We start from the raw sequence: 23,277 nt of genomic DNA on the forward strand, positions 1-23,277 counted from the left end.
ACTAAAAAAAAACTGATTAGAGTCCGTGGAGTTCAATTTGAACAAGCTGTTTATTGCCGTTGCTTTAACTAATGGCATGCCTTTGCTCATTGGCAGCAAGGGTTCAAGTGAGAGCAATCACTTTGATGGCAGCAAAACATTTTAGGAGCCAGAGATGGGTGGGAGATGAGAGGAGCGTCAGCGTGGAGGGAAGGGTGATTGGGATGGTCTTTGAGTTGCTGATGTTGGTCTCTTCACAGGATCACAGTATCACAGAATATTACAGTGCAAAAGAGGCCCTTCGGCCCATCGAGTCTGCACCGACGCATGAAATGCCCTGACCTGCCCAGCGAATCCCACTTGCCAGCACTTGGCCTATAGCCTTGAATGTTATGGAGTGCCATAAGGGGGGTCTTCCTCCTGTGCTGTTTGCCTTGTGTGCCTGGATGTTAGGTAAGGTCCTTGCGTGTCACACCCTGGGAATGAAGAGATTCACATGCTGCCGATTGGCTCTGGACTCTCAATGGAAATGTCCCCAAGACCCCGTCTTGCAGCCCATCTCAGTAACATGGGGTGGCACGGTGGCACAGTGGTTAGCGCTGCTACCTCACAGCACCAGGGACCCGGGGTCGATTCCGGCCATGGGTCACTGCCTGTGTGGAGTTTACATGTTCTCCCCATGCCTGCTTGGGTTTCCTCCGGGTGCCCCGGTTTCCTCCCACAGTCCAAAGATGTGCAAGTTAGGTTGATTGGCCGTCTAAATTGCCCCTTAGTATCAGGGGGACCAACTAGGGTAAATGCATGGGGTTATGGGGTTAGGGCCTGGATAGGATTGTGGTCGGTGCAGACTCGATGGGCTGAATGGCCTCCTTCTGCACTGTAGGAGTCTATGATTCTAACGTCCTCAGGAGAGGGAGGATTGAAAGAATCCCAAGGCACAGAGTTCCAAATTGCAGGTGAGTGGGCAGCATTGAAACTTGAGAAACAAAGTACAGAAAGGAGAGTGATGGGGGTTGAATTGGCCACAGATGGAGGCCAGAGTGAAGAGAGTTTGTTTTATTCTTCAGCTGTGAGAGTCACTGGCCAGCCCAGCATTTATTGCCCATCCCTAATTGTTCTTGAGAAGGTGGTGATGAACTGCCTTCTTGAACTGCTGGAGTATGTGTGGTGTAGGTACACCCACAGAGCTGTTAGGGAGGGACCTCCAGGATTTTGACCCAAGTGACAGTGAGAGAACGGCCAATATATTCACCCAAGATGGTGAATGGTTAGGATGGAAACTTCCAGGATGCGTTCTTCCCATGCGTCTGTTGCCCTTGAACCTCTGGATGTTAGCAGTCATGTGCTTGGAAGGTGCTGCCTAAGGAGCCTTGGTGAGTGTGGTGAACCATAGATGGTTACCACTATGGGTACTTGTATATATGTTACTCTCGTTGCTGTTGGGGCTAGGGTTGTTGGGTGTTCCACCTATTATTACTGTTTATGTGGTACACTCCGTTCGGCTCCGCCCAGGACTCCGCCTTCTTACAGGAGTATAAAGGTCACTGCTACTTCCTAGTAGTCTTTAGTCTGGGATAATATTGTTGAGTAGTGTGCTCCCATTTGTAGTGAATAAAAGCCTTTATTCCCGGGTACGTTCTAGCCTCCCGTGTGAATCAATCGCGCATCAGTGAGTTCCCGCAGTGCATCTTGTAGATGGTCCACACTATGTGTCGGTGGTGGAGGAAGTGAATATTGGGTGGATCAGGTGCCAATTAAGTTGGGCTGCTTTGCCCAGGATGGCATTGAGCTTCTTGAGTATTGTTGGAGCTGCACTCATCCAGGCAAGGAAGATTATTCCATTACGCTGCTGACTTGTGCCTTGTAGACAGTGGATAGGCTTTGGGGAGTCAGGAAGAGAGAATTCCTCGCAGAATTCCTAACCACAGCATTTATATGACTAGTCTAGTTCAGTTCCTTGTCAATCGTAGGATGTTGATATTCGGGGTTTCAGCAATGGTAATGCCATTGGATGTCAAGGGATGATGTTTAGATTCTCTCTTGTTGGAGATGGTCAGTGCCTGTGCCAGAGCAACACAGATGTTATTTGCCACTTGTCAGCCCAAGCCTAGATATCGTCCAGGTCATGTTGTATTTGAACACAGACTGCTTAGAGTAGTTTGATTCAGCCCCAATGCTGTGGGTCTGAAATCACATGTTCAATTCAATAAATCCAATAAAAAATATCTGGAATCAAAAATCTATTGATGACCAGGAAACCATTGATTGTCGGAAAAACCCATCTGGGTTGTCCTTTAGGGAAGGAAATCTGGGTGACATGGTGGCATCATGGTCAGCACTGCTGCCTCACAGCACCAGGGACCCGGGTTCAATTCCGGCCTCGGGTCACTGTCAGTGTGGAGTCTGCACATTCTCCCCATGTCTGCATGGGTTTCCTCCGGGTGCTCCGGTTTCCTCCCACAGTCCAAAGATGTGCGGGTTGGGTGGATTGGCCATGCTAAATTACCCCTTAGTGTCAGGGGGATTAGTGGGTAAAATACTTGGGGTTACGGGGATAGGGCTTGGGTGGGATTGTTGTTGGTGAATAGTCGATGGGCCGAATGGCCTCCTCCTGCACTGTAGGGATTCTATGATTCTATGTAAGCCAGACTGGGTTAGGAAGGCAGATTTCTTCCCCTGGGGGGCATTAGTGAACCGAATGAATTTTTACCACGAACCAGTAGTTTTATGGTCTTTAATAATGAGACACACATTTTATTTATTAATTAATTGAATTGAAATGACCTCAGCTGCCATGGTGGGACCTGGTCTCATGGGGACTGGACCAGGGTTCTGGATGAACAGCACATTAACATTAGCTTCCAAAGCCCTTGGCCCACTGAGCCAGTCACTCAAAGCATAGGCAACACCAACCCAGCACTGAAGATTTACAGTGGAATATTTTAGTGAGATGCATTTATCATTAAGAATCAGTGGCAGAAACCAGTGAATGGAGCAAGATGACACTGTGTGCCTCCTGATAATTACAGCTACACATTAATCACTTACTCAACTTGCCACAGACAAATAAACCTGCTCATGGGGTACAACAAGTAATTACGAAAGCTAATAAATTGTTACCATTTGTTGTGAGGGCAAGTCAACACAGAAGGAGAAATGTTATGCTTCAGTTATACAGGACATTGGCGAGACCACATCTGGTGGTCCTGTGTACAATATTGGTCTCCTTGTTTAAGGAAGGATGTAATCGTGTTAGAAGCAGTTCAGGGAAGGTTAAAGGCAAAATGTTGTGGATGCTGGAATCTGAAACAAAAACCAAAATTGCTGGAAAATCTCAGCAGGTCTGACAGCATCTGTAAGAGAGAGAATAGAGCCAACATTTCATAGAATCCCTACAGTGCAGAAGTCTGCACCAACCACAATCCCACCCAGGCCCACATATTTACCCTGCTAATCCCCCTGACGCTCGGTCAATTTTAAGGTGGCCAATCCACCTAACCCGCACATCTTTGGACTGTGGGACAAAACCGGAGCATCCGGAGGAAACCCACACAGACACGGGGAGAGCGTGCAAACTCCGTGTAGGCAGTTACCTGAGGCCGGAATTGAACCCGGGTCCCTGGCACTGTGAGGCAGCAGTGCTCACCACTTTGCCACCGTGCCGCCCAATTTTCGAGTCGAGATGACCCTTCGTCGGGGAAGGTTTAATTCCAGGAGTAGAAGGGTCGTCTTGTGAGGAAAGATTGGACAGGCTAGGCTTGTATCCGCTGGAGTTTTGAAGAGAAGAGGTGACTTTGATTGAGACTTGAGGAGTATTGACAAAGTGGAGAGGATGTTTCCTCTTGTGGGAGAACTTAGAACTAGAGGTCACTAGTTAAATAAAAGGGGTTACTCATTTAGGACGCAGACGAGGAGAATTTTTTTCTCTCAGAGAAAATTTAACTTGCTCAAAAGACGATGAAAGCAGAGTCTTTAAATATTTTTAGGGCAGAGCTAAATAGATTCTTGATAAACAAGAGGGGTGAAAGGTTACTGGATCGGTGGGATTGTAGAGTTGTTGTTACAGTCAGATCAACCACAATCTTATTGAATGGCAGAGCAGGCTTGAGGGGCGAATTCATATACTTGCATGAGTAGCTTTTTGCAATGATTGCTGATGTATCATCGAATCTCTACACTACAGAAGGAAGTTATTTGGCCCATCGAGTCTGCACCAATGACAATCCCACCCAGGTCCTACCCCTGTAACCCCATGTATTCACCCTGCGTAATCCCTCTGACACTAAGGGGCAATTTATCATGGCTAGTTAACCTAGCCCGCACATCTTTGGACAGTGAGAGGAAACTGTGCACCCAGAGGAAACCCACGCAGACACGGAGAGAAGGTGCAAACTGACCTGAGGTCAGAATCGAACCCAGGTCCCTGACGCTATGAGGCAGCAGTGCTAACCACTGTGTCACCGGGCCATGATGCATCGCCAATCAAAGAATACAGTGGAAGAATTTAACCTCACCCCCTCTTTGTAATTTCCACAGGAAGAGGGTCGAAGGCACCTCGTTCTCTTTCCATTACACCTATTAATTCTGGCTGTTGACGATGAGAAAAACAAGTTTATTTATCAGGTAAAAATCTGTGCATTCTCTTTCCTTTTAAATCAGATTGCAGAACGATGGGTTGATGTTCCCTCACACGACAGCCTTGTACGTTTCCGTTGAATCCAATAGTTTGAGACTGAAATGAACTGCCGATTTGAGGTTGCTGTGGACCAATTTCATCCCCTGAGACCCAACAGTACGCTCCAAACCTCTCTCTTATTGTTCCCCTCCTTGACATGCTGAGGAGACACAGTAAGAAGTTTAACAACACCAGGTTAAAGTCCAACAGGTTTATTTGGTAGCAAAAGCAACCAAATAAGAGAGTCAGTGTTGTTTGGAGGAGGGGGGTTGGGGAGGGGATGTGCTGCAGAGAGGGGAGGGGGGGAATTGGGGCTGTTCCAGGGGGCGCGATGTTGGGAGAAGGGCAGGAAATTGACTTGTCTTGCCGCCTCCTTTTTCCACGTCACTGTCCAGCCTGGTATTTCTGAGCCCATCGCATTTAACATCTCTCACCTGGGAGAAGGCAATGAGGGGAGGCGATGGCCTAGTGGTATTATCACAAGACTATTAATTCAGCAACTCAGCTAATGTTCTGGGGACCCAGGGTTCAAATCCCATCACGGCAGATGGTGGAACTTGAATTCAATGAAAAAAAAATCTGGAATTAAAAATCTACTGATGACCATGAAACCAATGACAATGAAAGCAACGGTTTCATTGTCAACAGTCAGAAAAAAACATCTGGTTCACTAATGTCCTTTAGGGTAGGAAATCGGCCATCTTTACCTGGTCTGGCCTACAGGTGACTCCAGAGCCACAGCAATGTGGCTCTCAATTACTCTCCAAGGGCAGCCAAGGAGGGCAATAAATGCTGGCCAGCCAGTGACACCCATGTCCATAGAATCCTACAGTGCAGAAGGAGGCCATTCGGCCCATCGAGTCTGCACCGACCACAATCCCACCCAGGCTCTATCCTCATAACCCCATGCATTTTCTCTAGCTAGTCACCCTGACACTAAGGGGCAATTTAGCATGGCCAATCCACACATCTTTGGACTGTGGGAGGAAACCAGAGCACCCGGAGGAAACCCACGCAGACAGGGGGAGAACATGCAAACTCCACACAGACCCAAGCGGGAATCGAACCCGGATCCCTGGTGCTGTGAGGCAGCAGTGCTAACCACTGTGCCACCGTGCCGCCCCACTTCCCATGAATGAATAAAAAAATAGGCTGAGATTATAGAAAGGAAGATTCTTACTCATCCTTCATGACCAGAGGACATCCCTAAAGTGCTGTGCAGCCGACTAATTATTTCTGCAGTGGAACCACCGCTGAAATCTAGGAAATGTGGCTGCCAATCTGTGCACAGCAATGTGGTAATGATCAGAGAACCTGCTTTTGTCATGTTGATTCAGGGGTGGCTATTGGCCTGGACAACAAGGACAACAAGGATTAATTCCTCTTCAAATCCGTATCTTTTCCCTCCACCTGAAACCTAACATCTCATGGATTCCTCGATTCATAGATGATTACAGCACAGGAGGAGGCCATTCGGCCCATTGTGTCCAGGCCAGTCAACAAAGATCTGACTACACTAATCCCATTTTCCAGTGCTTGGTTCATAGCCCTGGAGGTTACGGCAACACAAGTGAATATCTAAGTAATTATTAAATGGGCAGTAGGTTGGCACAATGGTTAGCACTGCTGCCTCACAGCACCAGGGACCTGGGTTCGATTCCTGGCTTGCCTCACTGTCTGTGCATTCTCCCTGTGTCTCACTGGGTTTCCTACGGGTGCTCCGGTTTCGTCCCACAGTCCAAAGACGTGCTGGTTAGGTGCATTGGTCATGCTAAATTCTCCCTCAGTGTACCCAAACAGGCGCTGGAGTGTGGTGACTAGGGGATTTTCACAGTAACTTCATTGCAATGTTAATGTAAGCCTACTTGTGACAATAGTAAATAATGTTAAAAAAGAACTGAATGTTACCAGGGTTTCTGACTCAACCACCCTTTCAGGCAGCAAGTTCCAAATTCCCACCACCCTCTGGGTGAAAAAGTTTCTCCCCAACTTCCCTCTGAGCCAATGGGTGGCACTGTGGGTTAGCACTGCTGCCTCACAGCGCCAGGGACCCGGGTACGACTCTTGGCTTGGGTCACTGTCTGTGCGGAGTCTGCACATTCTCCCCGTGTCTGCGTGGGTTTCCTCCGGGTGCTCCGGTTTCCTCCCACAGTCTGAAAGACGTGCTGGTTAGGTGCATTGGCCATGCTAAATTCTCCCTCAGTGTACCCGAACAGGCGCTGGAGTGTGGCGACTTGGAGGTTTTCACAGTAACTTCATTGGCGTGCTAATGTAGGCCTACTTGTGACACTAATGAATAAACTTTAAACTTTAGTTTCTTACTTTAAGTCAATGCCACCTGATTATTGACCCCTCTACTAATGGAGAAAGTGCCTTCTTATCCACCTTATCTCTGCCCCTCATTATCTTATACACCTCTACCAGGTCCCCTCTCAACCTTCGCTGCTCCAAGGAAAACAGCCCCAGCCTATCCAACCTTTCCTCATAACTCAGCCCCTCCCAGCCAGGCAGCGTTCTGGTGAATCTCTGTACCCTCCAGCGCACTCACTTCCTGCCTATCTATTTAACATCTCTCCAAGAGACAAATGACAATGTGGCACTTCCTCAATACCACACCGGGGTTTCAGCTTTGATTTCCACACTCAGGTCCTAGACTGGAACTTTAACCCACATCGTTCTGCCTCAGAGGCGAGAAGTGTTACCCACGTGGTTTTGAAATGTACCCAAACTATCCTCCCCACTCCCTGTGAGTGGAGGCAGGATGGTTTTCTGAACTTCTCGTCTTGCTGGATGGGTAGTTCTACTCCGGAGTGGGGAGGGGTCAGGTCATTGCCCGAAGCCTGGCTCTCCAAGGATCTCTGGTTGAGGTTGGAACCAAGGGAGGGAATAATCTCTACTTACAGTGAAATGGTAATAGCCTGTAGGAGGAATCTGTGTGTAATCACAACACCAGGTTATAGCAGTGGCACAGTGATTAGCATTTCTGCCTCAGCGCCAGGGGCCTGAGTTCGATTCCCGGCTTGGGTCACTGTCTGTGCAGAGTCTGCACATTCTCCCCGTGTCTGCATGGGTTTCCTCCAGGTGCTCCGGTTTCTTCCCACAGTCCGAAAGATGTGCTGGTTAGGTGCATTGGCAGTGCTAAATTCTCCCTCAGTGTACCCGAACAGGCGCCGGAGTGTGGCGACTAGGGGATTTTCACAGTAACTTCATTGCAGTGTGAATGTAAGCCTACTTGTGTCACTAAATAAATAAACTTTAAAACTTTAGTGCAACAGGTTTATTTGAAATCACAAGCCTCCATCAGGTGACAAGGGAGCAGCACTGTGGAAGCTTGTCATTTCAAATAAACCTGTTGGACTGTAACCTGGCATCATGTGACCTCTCATCTTGTCCACTCCAGTCCAACACCGGCATCTCCACATCTGCGTGTAATAGACACACGTGTAAAAGGACATGTGTATATGGGAGACAGATGTAAGAGATGACTGTATGGGTGGGATTGCGTTCAGTGCAGACTTGATGGGCCGACTGGCCTCCATCTGCGCTGTAGGGATTCTAGGATAATAATATAGAGGAGGCGATGGCCTCGTGGTATTGTCATTAGACTATTAATCCAGGAACTCAGCTAATGTTCTGGGGACCCGGGTTCGAATCCCGCCACGGCAGATGGTGGAATTTGAATTCAATAAAAAATATCTGGAACTAAGAATCTACTGATGACCATGAAACCATAGTCGATTGTCGGAAAAACCCATTTGGTTCACTAATGTCCTTTAGGGAAGGAAATTTGCCATCCTTAATCAGTCTGGCCGACATGTGACTCCAGTGCCACAGCAATGTGGTTGACTCTCAACTGCCCTCGGGCAACTAGGGATGGGCAATAAATGCTGGCCAGTCAGTGACACCCATATCCCACGAATGGATAAAAAAAGATTAACCTTGTGCATGAGGGACTGTGCGAGCGATGTGATTGTGTAAGGAAGCTGTGTACAATGAATGGAAGTGAGTGTGAGCAACATGTATATGAGAGATTTTGTCACAAAAACAATTAGAGGGAAAACTGTTGACTGGGGAGAAAGGTTTCCTGTGAAATGATTGAATATTAAAAGTTTCTAAACACTTTGAGGGGATAAAGAGTGAGCCTTAAAAAGACACAACTGCCTCACTCTGGATGGAACAAAAGAATGGCTAACATTTCACTAATACCCTCTTTATTTTCCAGGGATTGTTACCACTGTCCGGGATCTCAGTCAAGGCATTGACGAAAGACACTTTTGAAATTACTGGTAAGAGCAAAAAAATATGAATTCAGACGAATGAGGGGGATCTCACAGAGACTTATAAAATTCTACCCGGACTAGACAGGGTAGATGCAGGGAGGATGTTCCCGATGGTGGGGGAGTCCAGAACCAAGGGTCACAGTCTGAGGATTCAGGGTAGACCATTTAGGACGGAGGTGAGGAGACATTTCTTCACCCAAAGAGTGGTGAGCCTGTGGAATTCATTACCACAGGAAGTAGTTGATGCCAAAACATTGAATGTAATCAAGAGGAGGCTGGATATAGCATTTGGGACGAATGGGATCAATGGGGCAAATGGGGAAAAAGCAGGATTAGGCTATTGAGTTGGACGATCAGCCATGATCGTAATGAATAGCGGAGCAGGCTCGAAGGGCCAAACGGCCTCCTCCTGCTCCTATCTTCTATGTTTCGGAGCGCTGTTCCTTCATCAGGTGAGTGGCCGTATTATTATAGCCACTGATGGAGCGGTGCTCCGAAAGCTCGTGATTCCAAATAAACCTGTTGGATTTTAACCTGGTGTTGTGAGACTTCTTTCTGTGCCCACCCCAGTCCAACGCCTGCATCTCCACATCATGACAAAAATAGATGGTGCGCTCATTATCATCTTGTTGTTTGTGGGAGCTTGCTGTGCGTAAATTGACTGCTGCGTGCCCCACATTGCAGCAGTGAGCACACTTCAAAAATGCACTAGTCGTAAAATACTTGAGACATCCAGAGGGTTGTGATTAGGTGCTATGCAAATGTGAGTCTTTCTTTCTCATAGCTCCATCAAAATGATCAGATATTCAGAGCCCTCCAAATACCAATGAAGTTTGCAGAGAAAGTTTACGCACAGCCTCGTTGGGAGCTGATGGACATTGAAATCTAGTTAGACAGCTATCAGAGATTTTGTGGGGCTGGATGACACCAAGGGCTCTACGATCAGTCACCATTCACTTATTAAACCATCCTTTGACAAATAGAACAAGATATTAATATGGCGGCACAGTGATTAGCATTGCTGCCTCATAGTGCCAGAAACCCGGGTTCAATTCCCAGCTTGGGTCACTGTCTGTGCGGAGTCTGCACATTCGCCCTGTGTCTGCGTGGGTTTCCTCCGGGTGCTCTGGTTTCCTCCCACACTCCAAAACAAGTGTTGGCCATGCTGAATTCTCCCCCAGTGTACCCGAACAGGTGCTGGAGTGTAGCGACGAAGGGATTTTCACAGTAACATCATTGCAGTGTTAATGTAAGCCGACTTGTGACTAATAAATAAACTTTAAACTAATAATCGACAGGCTATCAGTCCATCATATATATTGATTGCATCTTGCGAAATCAGCTAACTGCATTTAATAATAACTTTGAGTGTACAGTGGTCAACAAGTAAATAATCCAGGTCAGACAAAGGGGCTTCTTTTCTGTTACAGTAGCCCCCTGTCCCAGGTACTCTGTGCTGTTTGATCAAACAAAAAAAAATTAACATTGATCCAGCATCTTCCCTCAGTTTGAAGCTATCATGAAGATCATCGAACCATAGAATGCTACAGTGCAGGAGAAGGCCATTCGGCCCATCGAATCTGCACTGACCACAATCCCACCTCGGCCATGTCTCTGTAACCCCATGCATTTACCCTAGCTAGACACTAAGGGGCAATTTAGCATGGCTAATCCACCTAACCCGCACATCTATGGACTGTGGGAGGAAACCTGAGCACCCGGAAGAAACCCACGCAGACACAGGGAGAACGTGCAAACTCCACACGGACAGTGACCCAAGCCGGGAATTGAACCTGGGTCCCTGCTGAGGCAGCAGTGTTAACCACTGTGCCACCATGCCACCTGGATCTCTGAAACTAATTTACTACTTTTGAAATGCTTTTGCTACTTGGGGAAATGCGGCAATCAATTTTGCTTTATTAATTTGTAGATTTATTCACCAAAACATTTTCTTTAAGAGGTGAAATTCGCCTCTGGGACTTGATTTGATTTATTATTGTGACATGTATTAACATACAGTGAAAAGTATTGTTTCTTGCATGCTATACAGACAAAGCATACCGTTCATAAAGAAGGAAATGAGAGAGTGCAGAATGTAGTGTTACAGTCATAGCTAGGGTGTAGAGAAAGATCAACTGGATTCAGGTTGGACCTGATCGAAATCTGTCTTGTTTGAACTGAATTGAGTTCCAGAGTCTTAATCCAATTGGGCTGCTACTCAAACATTTCAAAACCATTTGAGAGAGAGGAAAGGCCTTCATTTCAGCAGATCTTTCCTGAACACAGGTGCCACAGACAATAACGAGACGAATAAGCATTTAATCATTTTTTGTTGGTATTGGATGAGGGAGGAATGTTGTCCAGGACACCCTGTTCTTCTTTGATTAATGTCATGTGCTTCCCTCCCACCCTTAACTGCTTTAACATCCCCTTTGAAAGTGGTGTTTAAGTTTATTGGCATCACAAGTAGGCTTACATTAACACTGCAATTAAGTTACTGTGAAATTCCCCTAGGCACCACAGTCCGGCATCTATTTGGGTACACTGAGCGAAAACTTAGCATGGCCAATGCACCTCTTTCGGACTGTGGAAGGAAACAGGAGCACCCGGAGGAAACCCATGCAGACACAGGGAGAACATGCAAACTCCACACATACAATGACCCAAGCCGGGAATCGAACCTGGCTCCCTAGCATTGTGAAACAGCAGTGCTAACCACTATGCCACCGTGCCGCCCTTCTAATGCAGCACTCCTCCAGGACGACAGCGAAGCGCCAAGCTCAAGCTTTGTGCTCAAATCTATGAAGTGAGCCTTCAACCCACAACCTTTTAATTCAGAGTTTCAAATGTCACCCAGCACCAAGCTGGGCTTTTTTATTGAGGCAGATCGAGTGTTCATGTGAAGGCTGCAAACCGGCTGCGGTTGCCCTTTAGAAAGCAGCGATAACAGGCGAGGTGTCTCCGTGACTGAGTTTGCTCTGGTCTTCAAAACAATGATGTCACTCTCGATAGTCACTTCAGCTTGCTATATAGTCAGCAAAATATTTTCCACAACAGGTGAAATCTGATTCTGGGACCTGGGTTCACACTCATTTCAGACTTTTTATTTTATTCGCTGATGGGACATGGGCATCGCTGGCTGGACCAGCATTTATTGCCCATTCCTACTTGCCCCTTGAGAAGGTGGTGGTGAGCTGCCTTCTTGAATCGCTGCAGCTCTCGTGCTGTGGGTTGACCCACAATGCGGTTAGGGAGGGGATTCCAGGATTTTGACCCAGCGACTGCAAAGGAATGGCCGATATATTTCTAAGGATCAAATTCTTCCCTGTTTGATTAGCTGTGAGTCGTAAGAACATAAGAACTAAGAGCAGGAGTAGGCAATTCAGCCCCTTTAGCCTGCTCCGCCATTTAATATGATCATGGCTGATCTCATCTCGCCCTCAACTCCACTTTCCCGCCCGTTCGCCATAGCCCTTCAAACTCTCACTAATTAAAAATCTGTCCATCTCTTTCTTAAATTTACTCAATGTCCCGGCATCCCACCCCACTCTGGGGCAGTGAATTCTACAGACTCACCACCCCTTGAGAGAAGTAAATTTTCCTCATCTCTACTTTAAATCTGCCACCCATTATCCCAAATCTATGACCACCTGTTCTAGATTGACCCACAAGGGGAAACACCCTCTCACGTCTACTTTGTCAATCCCCCTTCTCATCTTGTACACCTCAATTAGATCTCTCATTCTTCTAAACTCTGAGGAATATAAATTGCCATTGTCTCTTCATAAGTCAAACCCCTCATCTTTGGAATCAATTGAGTGAACCTTCTCTGAATCATGCAACTACATCCCTCCTCAATAAGAAGTCCCACAACACCCGGTTAAAGTCCAACAGGTTTATTTGGTATCACGAGCTTTTGGAGCGCTGCTCCTTCATCAGGTCAGAGACACCGAGTGTTACTTAGCTATGCTGACACTTCAGTGTTGCAATGCAGCCACAACACACAAGTCATATTCAATCCAGTTCCGGTCTCCACACTTCAGGGAGGATGTAAAGACATTAGAGAGCGTGCAGAAAAGATTCACGACATTGGCTCCGGGGATGAGAAACTTCAGTAATGAAGCTAGATCGGAGAAGTTAGGATTATTTTCTGTCCACAAGAAGCTCTGTGTCTTGAATACTGTGACTTACAATAGATTGGCGCAGTGGTTAGCAGCACTGTTGCCTCACAGCGTCAGGGACCTGGGTTCAATTCCAGCCATGGGTGACTGTCTGGGTGGGATTTTCTGGCCGTACTCGCCCCAAGACCAGAAAATCCTGCCCGAGGTCAACAGACCTTTGCATGGTCAGTATCCTGCCCACTACGCTATTCCCATGGCGAGCAGGGTGGGAACGTTTCGCCCTCTGTGTGGAGTTTGCACGTTCTCCCCATGTCTGTGTGGGTTTCCTCCGTGTGCGCCAGTTTCCTTCCACAATCCAAAGATGTGCAGGTTAGATGGATTGGCCATGCTAAGTTGCCCCTTAGTGTCCAAAGATATATAGATTTGCGTTGTAAATACTTGGGACTAGAGGGAAAGGGCCTGGATCTGATGCTCTGTCAGAAAGTTGGTGCAGACCCAATGGGCCGAATGGCCTCCTTCTGCATTGTAGGGATTCTAAGATACAGTATGAAGCAGGTTGCAAATGAATCATTCAGGGATCAAGTGGTTTTTGAAAGAGAGACAACAGGTGAAGGATTAAGAATGATCAAAGCCCAATTATGCCTCATGTCTTTGGCAATGGAATATCAGGATGGCAGAGTTCAAGACAAAATCCAAAAAACGAACTGTGAGAGGCTGATGTGGCCAGGGGAATTTCTCCAACATCAACTGTGGCAAAAGCAAGTTCCTACAGCTGCGAATGTGAGAGGAATTTATGAGTGGTGGCAGAGAAATGGATGATGAGAAAAGTGACAAAGAATCCATAGATACAGATATCTCGATATATGTCATACTCTCCACTGATGCTGTGGCAATTTTATACCTTGAACAACATTAGCGCCTTGAGGATATGGGAGACTAAAGGTTAAAGCAAATGAGCTGACACTAAATTGTGGCTGAAGATTTTGCATTGTGTACTTTAAGAGTAGGAAAATCTATTGTAAGACGACAGACACCTGGATGGCTTCATAATAGAGTAGGCTTTAAATTGTCCTCATTTCTCTCTGTTTTATTTTCTCATCAGGGTCCATGTTTGACTCTAGGGTAATCACTTGCTCAGATCCAGATGAGTTTAGAATATGGATGGCTCATTTGCCAAGGAGAGTGAAGAAGGCCTCCATCTATCGTCCACATAAACAGCAAAAGTTATCTGTACTGGTGAGAAATGTGCTATTTATTTAGACTTAATGGGCTTCCGAGGGTGACAATCCTATTTACTTACCTCGCATTGGAGCTCCACATTTCTCACGTGGACTTTCGAACCCGGCTTCCTGAGATAAGTGAAGGGTCCTTCCTTTTTGGTGCTGGAGTGTTAGAGGAAACAAAGTTATACTTCCTCTTTGCAACTCCAGCTGCCATATTCTGGTGAGTTTAAATGTCCCCAGCTGCTTTGTCAAGCCAGGAGAGAAATAATGTGTGTAAAGCAAAAGGGTGAGGGGCTGGGGAAGAGTGTGGGCGTCCAGTGAGGAGTCAGAGGGATCTCACCAACAGAGTTATGCAGGAGTTCTTTGTTCTTTTCACATGAGCAGCCTGGGAATGGAGGGATACAAACGATTGGTCTAGTTGGACCAAGGAGCGGCGCAGGCTTGGAGGGCCGAAGGGCCTGTTTCCTGTGCTGTACTGTTCTTTGTTCTTTGTTCTTTGAGTTGGCATTGGTTTTAATCCTTCTAGCTTTTCCTGGGTTACCCAATCTGCTTGGTAAATTGGAACCATCCAAAGTCTCTTTTAACTCAGAGCTTCGGAGGATTCCAGATGCAGGGTAATTGCCCAATGGAAGTTAAAACTTCCCTGACAAATCCGGTGTATGGGATCTTCTGAGGGGGTCCCCCGGTGCACTTCTGGGGCAACTCTGGGGTTCGAACATCTGGAGACTGGAAGATCTGGGCCTTGTTTCTTGATGTGAATTTGTATGAGATAATTTTGGAGAGTCCTGGGTTCTGTCACTGGTCTGCATTAAGTCAACTAGTATTGGCCAGGGTACCAGCTGGGACATTGCAATTAACCTCAGTGATTGTGGTACCAAGGAAAATGGGAAATCTAGCAGAGTTCCTGTCCTGTTCACTACCCAATGGTGACAAATATATATCTGGATGGCATGTGAGTGGGGATGAGCTCTGTTTTAACTCTTCCTGTGCTGAAGTGGACAGTTAGTATCCAGTATCAAGGCTCACTCATGAAGATCAGTCCTTCAGACAAGATAGAAAAAAGCAGTCAATTGGCCATCCAATGGGCCGGCAGGGTGGTGGGGGGTGGGGGGTGGGGGGTGGGGGGAGGTCATTGCCATTTAAAGGAAGTTCTAATTTAAAAAATGATCATTGAAATTTATAACTTGGCTTGAGTATTCGTAAGTTGAGACGTTCATAAGATATAGGAGCAGAATTAGGCCAGTCGGCCCATCGAGTCCACTCCGCCATTCGATCATGGCTGATATGCTCCTCATCCCCATTTTCCTGCCTTCTCCCCATAACCCTTCAACCCATTATCAATTAAAAATCTGTCTCGCTCCTCCTTAAATTTACTCACTGTCCCAGCATCCACCACACTTTGGGGGAGCGAATTCCACAGATTCACAACCCTTTGGGAGAAGTAGTTTCTCCTCAACTCTGTTTTAAATTTGCTACCCCTTAAACCAAGACTATGACCTTTCGTTCTAGAATGCCCCACAAGAGGAAACATCCGCTCCACGTCTACTTTATCCATACCTTTTATCATCTTGTATACCTCAATTTGATCTCCCCTCATTCTTCTAAATTCCAGAGAGTATGGGCCTAAACTGTTCAATCTCTCTTCATACGTCAATGACGTACGAGTGGATTGACAAAAGGGAAAAAGACAAGCGGGTCAGGAGCTATGGACACGAAATCAGTGACGTCAAATTATCCCCTTTTTGAAGGTCAAACAGACCTCTTATCATTGAAGGGTACAATTTGTAATTGTGAATTGTATCTGTCTTTGCATCTGGAGAGTGGTTTTTTTTCAGAACAAGGGAATGACGGGAATGTTAAGACAATGGGTCTGTTATGGATTTATACCTACTTTGTACAAGTGATATTTCTGGAGATGTGCGAACTCGTTCATCACCTTCGCCATGACCTGGGAGGGAGAATTTAGTAGAACTCAAATCCTTCCTGGTCCCTGCGTAACCTGACTGGCTTCCTTGAATTTGCCGCAGAGATATATATGAAGGAGCTTGCTTTCTCTTTTTGAACTCTTTGTGAGTGCACCCAACAGGGAAACATGTCGGTATTTTATTTAATCTTCTTTGTTTATTGGTTCCGATGGAAAGATTCCTTGCGATGAGACATGGAAGAGACAGGAGCTGGAGAAATATCTGCTGCAGAATCCCATTAAAGACTGGGAAGGAAGCCCCATCCAACATCTGGGAGGCATCATTTACTTGTCCATGGTGAAAATCAAATTTGCACAGAGTGAGGTCGGTCAGATTTAAGTTAACATCTGCTTAGACCATTCATTAAGAGTATGTCAATAAGTATATAGGGCTTTGGGCTGTCTTATACTCCAGCACTAATTAATAATATTTTTTTGTAATTCTGCTCTCCTGTTGTTGACAGCCAATATTTGCACAGCAGGATCCCACATTCAGCAGATGTGATTAATGAATTGTTCATTTGTTTCTTGGTGGTATTGGGTGCAGGAGGAATTTTAAAAATTCACTTGTGGGACATGGGCATCGCTGGCTGGGCCAGCATTTATTGCCCATCCCTAGTTGCCCTTGGAGGGCAGTTGAGAATCAACCACATTGCTGTGTCTCTGGAGTCACATGTAGGCCAGACTGGGTAAGGACGGCAGATTTCCTTCCCTAAAGGGACATTAGTGAACCAGATGGGTTTTTCTGACAATCGGCAATGGTTTCATGGTCATCAGTAGATTCTTAATTCCAGATATTTTTTTAAATGTTAGCAAGGACAGTGGCAATGTTTTCTTCACAGGGTCTTTGACGTTGAGCTGATCTGACAACAGAGGCCTTTGCTAAGCATTGTATTGAAAGATGGGCACCTACAACAATGCAGCACAGTTTCATTATTGCCCCGAACTGTCACCCTATCATAATCCCTACAGTGCAGAAGGAGACCATTCGACCCTCTGAAGAGCATCCCACTCAGGCCCACCTCCCTGCCTCATCCCCGCAACCCAGCACATCCACCCTGGCCAATCTACCTAACCTACACACCTTTGGACTGTGGGAGGAAACTGGAGCACCAGAGGAAACCCACACAGACATGGGGAGAATGTGTAAGCTCCACGCAGACAGTTACCTGAGGCCGGAATTGCCCTTTGGTGTCCAAAGATGTTCTGGTTGCATGAATTGGCCATGGTAAATTGCCCCTTAATATCCAAAGATGTGCACGTTAGGTGGATTGGCCATGCTAAATTGGCCTTAGTGTTCAGAGGTGTGTTGGTTGAGGGGATTAGTGAAACAAATACATGGGTTTACGGGAATAATGCCTAGGTGGGATGCTGTGTTGGTGAATCAGTGCAGACTCGATGGGCCAAATGGCCTCCTTCTGCACTCTGAGGACTCTGTGGCATGTTAGAAAAAAAAGAAATTGTCTTCATCCTTTAAGAAACGCTGCAATGTTCATACCTGGCATGAAAAGCTACTAAAGCTACACTTGTCCCTCACCCTGGGTGATTGGGATTATGGGAAAAGACAATGCAACGAGTTTCAGTGAGACAAGAGAGTGCATCGTAGCTTCATGGCCTCCTTAGGCACAAGCTTGTATTATACTCTCGCCTCTGATTGTGAAGGTGTTAAATTTGAAGCATTTTCTAGAATTTGAACTATTTGCCTTGACATTAATGCAATCATGAGAGGCAGAATCTTACAGCAGTCATTTTTTCTTCTTTCGTGGGATGCGGGTGTCGCAGGCTGGACCATCATTTGCTGCCCATCCTTAATTATTCCTGAGAAGGTGGTGGGAGCTGCCTTCTTGAACTGCTGCAATCCATGTGGGATAGGTACACCCTCGGTGCTGGTAGGAAGGGAAGTCCAGGATTTTGACCCAGCGACAGTGAAGGAACGGTGATATATTTCAAAGTCAGGATGGCGTGTGGCTTGGAGGGGAAGCTCCAGGTGGTGGCGTTCCCAGGTATCTGCTGCCCTTGTCCTTCTAGATGTTAGAAGTCTTTGGTTTAGAAGGTGCTGTGTCAGGAACCTTGGTGAGTTCCTGCAGTGGATCTTGTAGATGGTACGTACTGCCGCCACTGTGAGATGGCGGTGGAGGGAGTGGATGTTGGAGGTGGTGAAATGGGCCTATTTGTCTTGGGTGGTGTCGAGCTTCTTGAGTATTGTTGGAACTGCACTCATCCAGGCAAGGAGAGAGTATTTCATTACACTCCTGACTTGTGCCTTGTAGATTGTGGACAGGTTTTGGTGGATTCAGGAAATGAGCTACTTGCCGCAGGCTTCCCCTACTCGTGGCTTAGGGTGGGAAATGCAATCGAGGGCATGCCCCCACCCACCTTGCCAAGTTAGGAAGATGGCAAGCATGGTAGTTTGATGTGAAACAGTGCCTCGCTCCTGCCAGTTTGAACTAAATAGTAGCGCTGTGTTTATCTCGTTACTGAAACATGGTGACTATTATCAGTTAGCTGTGGGTAATATTCAGAGCTGTTTATATGGAGTGTGTGATTTCTGACTTTGCGTGTGCGCTTCAGAGGGGAAGTACTGGCCACAGCACAGATATGATATCAAAGGCTAAATGCAAGATAACTGTAAGTATGTCAACTCACCTTTACAATGAAAATATTTTCACCATGTCTCGCTGAGGCGATTGCGAGAAATGCGTAAGCGATAATAGCCGGAGAATTTTTAAGCTGTGCTTTTGTTCTGTTCCTCCCCTTTGAATCTAATTTTTATTTTAACATTACTCACTGGTTGATTTTTTTGTCCTCTGCACCGCACCCAACAGTAAAGACAGCAAAGCAACTTGTTCAAACTGGTGGCTAACTTCATTCTGCATTTGCCCATGTGAGAGTAGCCATGGGTGCCTCAGCCTCCTATCTCCCTGTCCCTCTCTGAAGAGGGGCTTAGTCTCCACTCTATCCACCACTTGGTGAACTCCAAAACAATTGTGGGCGGCACGGTAGCACAGTGGTTAGCACTGCTGCCTCACAGCGCCAGGGACCTGTATTCGATTCCCGGCTTGGGTCACTGTCTGTGCGGAGTTTGTATGTTCTCCCCGTGTCTGCGTGGGTTTCCTCCGGGTGCTCCGGTTTCCTCCCACAATCCAAAGATGTGTGGTTTAGGTGCATTGGCTATGCTAAATTGCCCCTTAGTATCCCAGGATGCGTAGGTAAGAGGGATTAGAGGGTTAATATGTGGAGTTACAGGGATAGGGCCTGGGTTGGATCATTGTTGGTGCAGACCCTATGGGCCAAATGGCCTCTTTCTGCACTGCAGGGATTTTATGTACGCCATATCACAAGGCTTGGAGCAATTTTTCCAGATTGTGCTTTTCTCTGCCTCATCCATTGATCTGCCTTATCCATTGATCCGCCTTCCAGAACTTTCTGCCTCATTCTTTCCTTTCTTTACGTGCACTGTTCACTTTTTTTCCTCTGTCAGGCACTTTAGATTCTCTGCTAATTCCATCAACTCTTTATGCTTTTCTCTTGAAGGTTTCCGACCCTCAATTCCTTTCTTTCTATTTTTCTCCTCTGCTGATTGGCTCTTGTTGGAGTAAAGTTCCCCGGGCCCGAACAGTCTAATTTTGATTGATCCGAGACCCATTATTCCTGGGTGGGTATGGGTGGTGAGTGGAGTGTAGAGAAATAACAGCCAATAATGACCCAGTCTTACCCTCATATTAACACCATGTCCATTCCAGCGAGCGTCACTGAAGATTGACCAGGGGATGAACCCCAAGCTGACATTCTCCCCTCTCCCTGAAGCAACAGAAACACCTTCTTCTTTAGAGTTCTTTTATCCATTAAACTATTGGGGGCACTTTCTTTTTTACATGCATTGGCTATGGCTCAGTTTGTGGCCCTCTTACCCATGAGTTAGTAATTTTTGAGTTCAGGTCACACTCTGGAATTTGAATACAGAAACTAAGGCAATCGAGATAACCTTCTTCAATGTCCACGATGCCACCAATCTTGGTGTCATCCCAATGCAGTATGGTTGGAGGTACCATCTTTCAGATGAGACGTTAGAACTCAGACCTTGTCCGTCCTCCCAGGTTAATGTGAAATATCCCAGAATGCTATCTTGAAGAAGACCAGAAGATGGTGGCACGGTGGCACAGTGGTTAGCACTTTTACCTCAGATATGTAGAGTCCAGTTTTTACCAATTTTACCAATGGACTCAGCTCCACTTACCCGCCCGCTCACCATAACCCTTAATTCCTTTACTGTTCAAAAATTTATCTATCCTTACCTTAAAAACATTCAATGAGGTAGCCTCAGCTGCTTCACTGGGCAGGGAATTCCACAGATTCACAACCCTTTGGGTGAAGAAGTTCCTCCTCAACTCAGTCCTAAATCTGCTGCCCCTTATTTTGAGTACAGTAAGAAGTCTCACAACAGTCCAACAGGTTTATTTGATAGCAAAATCCACTAGCTTTCGGAGCGCTGCTCCTTCGTCAGGTAAATAGGAGTTCTGTTCACAAACAGGGCCTTATTATGAGGCCATGTCCCCTCGTTCTAGTTTCACCCACCAGTGGAAACAACTTCCCTACTTCTATCTTATCTATTCCCTTCATAATCTTATATGTTTCTATAAGATCTCCCCTCATTCTTCTGAATTCCAGTGAGTCTCGCCCCAGTCTACTCAGTCTCTCCTCATAAGCCAACCCTCTCAACTCCGGAATCAACCTAATGAATCTCCTCTGCACCCCCTCCAGTGCTACTATATCCTTTCTCAAGTAAGGAGACCAAAACTGTACATAGTATTCCAGGCTTCACCAGCACCCTATACAGCTGCAACATAAGTTTTTAAACTCCATCCCTCTAGCAATGAAGGACAAAATTCCATTTGCCTTCTTAATTACCTGCTACACCTGCAAACCAACTCCTTGTGATTCTTGCACAAGGACACCCAGGTCCCTCTGCACAGCAGCATACTGCAATTTTGTACCATTTAAATAATAGTCCATTTTGCTGTTATTCCTACCAAAATGGATGACCTCACATTTACCAACATTGTACTCCATCTTCCAAACCTTCGCGCACTCACTTAGACTATCTATATCCCTTTGCGGACTTTCAGCGTCCTCTGCATATTTGCTCTGCCACTCATCTTAGTGTCATCTGCGAATTTTGACACACTACACTTGGTCCCCAACTCCAAATTATCCATGTAAATCGTAAACAATTGCGGTCCCAACACTGATCCCTGAGGCACACCACTAGTCACTGATCGCCAACCAGAAAAACACCCATTTACTCCCATTCTTTGCTTTCTGTTAGTTAACCAATCCTCTATCCATGCTAATACATCACCCGTACACTGTGCACCTTTATCTTATGTAGCAGTCTTTGGTGCGGCACCTTGTCAAATGCCTTCTGAAAATCCAGATACACCACATCCTCAGGTTCCCCATTGTCCACTGCACATGTAACGTTCTCAAAGAATTCCACCAAATTAGTCAAACATGACCCCATGCTGTGTCTTACCAATGGGACAATTTATATCCAGATGTCTCGTTATTTCTTCCTTGATGATAGATTCAAGCATTTTCCCTACTACAGAAGTTAAGCTAACCGGCCTATAGTTACCTGCCTTTTGTCTACCTCCTTTTTTAAACAGTGGCATCACATTTCCTTTTTTCCAATCTGCGGGAACCACCCCAGAGTCCAGTGAATTTTGGTAAATTACCACTAGTGCATTTGCTATTTTCCCCGTCATCTCTTTTAGTCCCCTGGGATGCATTCCATCAGGGCCAGGAGACTTGTTTATATTTAGCACCATTAACTTGCCCAACACTACCTCTTTCATGATAATGATAGTTTCTAGGTCCTCACCTGCCATCGCCTTCCTGTCATCAATTTTTGGTAAGTTATTTGTGTCTTCCACTGTGAAGACCGACACAAAATACCTGTTCAATGCCTCAGCCATTTTCTCATTTCCAGTTATTACATCCCCCTTCTCATCCTCTAAAGGACCAATATTTACTTTAGCCACTCTCTTTCGTTTTATGTATTTGTAGAATCTTTTGCTATCTGTTTTTATATTCTGAGCTAGTTTACTCTCATAATCCATCTTACTTTTCTTTATAGCTTTTCTCGTGGCTTTCTGCTGACCTTTAAAGATTTCCCAATCCTCTAGGTTCCCACTAATCTTTGCCACTTTGTATGCTTTTTCTTTCAATTTGATACCCTCCTTTATTTCCTTAGATATCCATGGCTGATTATCTCTTTTTCTACAGTCCTTCCTTATCACTGGTATATACTTTTGCTGAGCACTGTGAAAGATTGCTTTGAAAGTCCTCCACTGATCCTCAATTGTCCCACCACAAAGTTTTTACTCCCAGCCTACCTTAGCCAACGCCTCCCTCATCCCTTTGTAGTCTCCTTCGTTTAAACACAAGACACCGGTCTTGGATTTTACCTTCTCACGCTCCATCTGTATTTTAAATTCAACCATACTGTGATCGCTTCTTCCAATAATTTTTCCTGCCTCATTACATAGGATCTAGAATAGCTTGCTCCCTTGTCAGTTCTATTACATACTGTTCAAGGTAGCTATCGTGGATACATTCTATGAACTCCTCCTCAAGGCTGCCTTGACCGACCTGGTTTGACCAATTGATATGTAGATTAAAATCCCCCATGATAATTGCTGTACCATTTTTACATGCATCAGTTATTTCTTTGTTTATTTCTTGCCCCACCATGATGTTATTATTTGGTGACCTATAGATTACGCCTATCAGTGACTTTTTCTCCTTACTATTTCTAATTTCCACCCAAATGGATTCAACTGTTTTTTCCATGGAACCTATATCATCTCTCACTACCACCCTGACGTCATCCTTAAATATCAGAGCTACACCACCTCCCTTACCTTCCTGTCGGTCCCTCTGAACAGTCTGATACCCTTGGATATTTAACTCCCAGTCGTGACCATCCTGCAACCATGTCTCTGTAATAGCCATCAAATCATACTCGTTCACAATG

At 45.9% G+C, this 23,277-nt stretch overlaps 1 protein-coding gene across 1 annotated transcript in view; it reads left to right on the forward strand.

Moving 5' to 3' along the window:
• The window catches only part of LOC144509848 (putative pleckstrin homology domain-containing family N member 1), a 53,930-nt gene that overhangs the window by 19,746 nt on the left and 10,907 nt on the right, over positions 1 to 23,277 (forward strand). The window contains exons 5-8 of the mRNA XM_078238744.1: positions 4,516 to 4,602; positions 8,877 to 8,940; positions 14,158 to 14,291; positions 16,420 to 16,566. Coding sequence (XP_078094870.1) covers positions 4,516 to 4,602; positions 8,877 to 8,940; positions 14,158 to 14,291; positions 16,420 to 16,566 — 432 coding nt within the window. The remainder of the gene's footprint in view (positions 1 to 4,515; positions 4,603 to 8,876; positions 8,941 to 14,157; positions 14,292 to 16,419; positions 16,567 to 23,277) is intronic.

Source organism: Mustelus asterias, chromosome 22, assembly GCF_964213995.1.
Source record: "Mustelus asterias chromosome 22, sMusAst1.hap1.1, whole genome shotgun sequence".
NCBI lineage: Eukaryota > Metazoa > Chordata > Chondrichthyes > Carcharhiniformes > Triakidae > Mustelus > Mustelus asterias.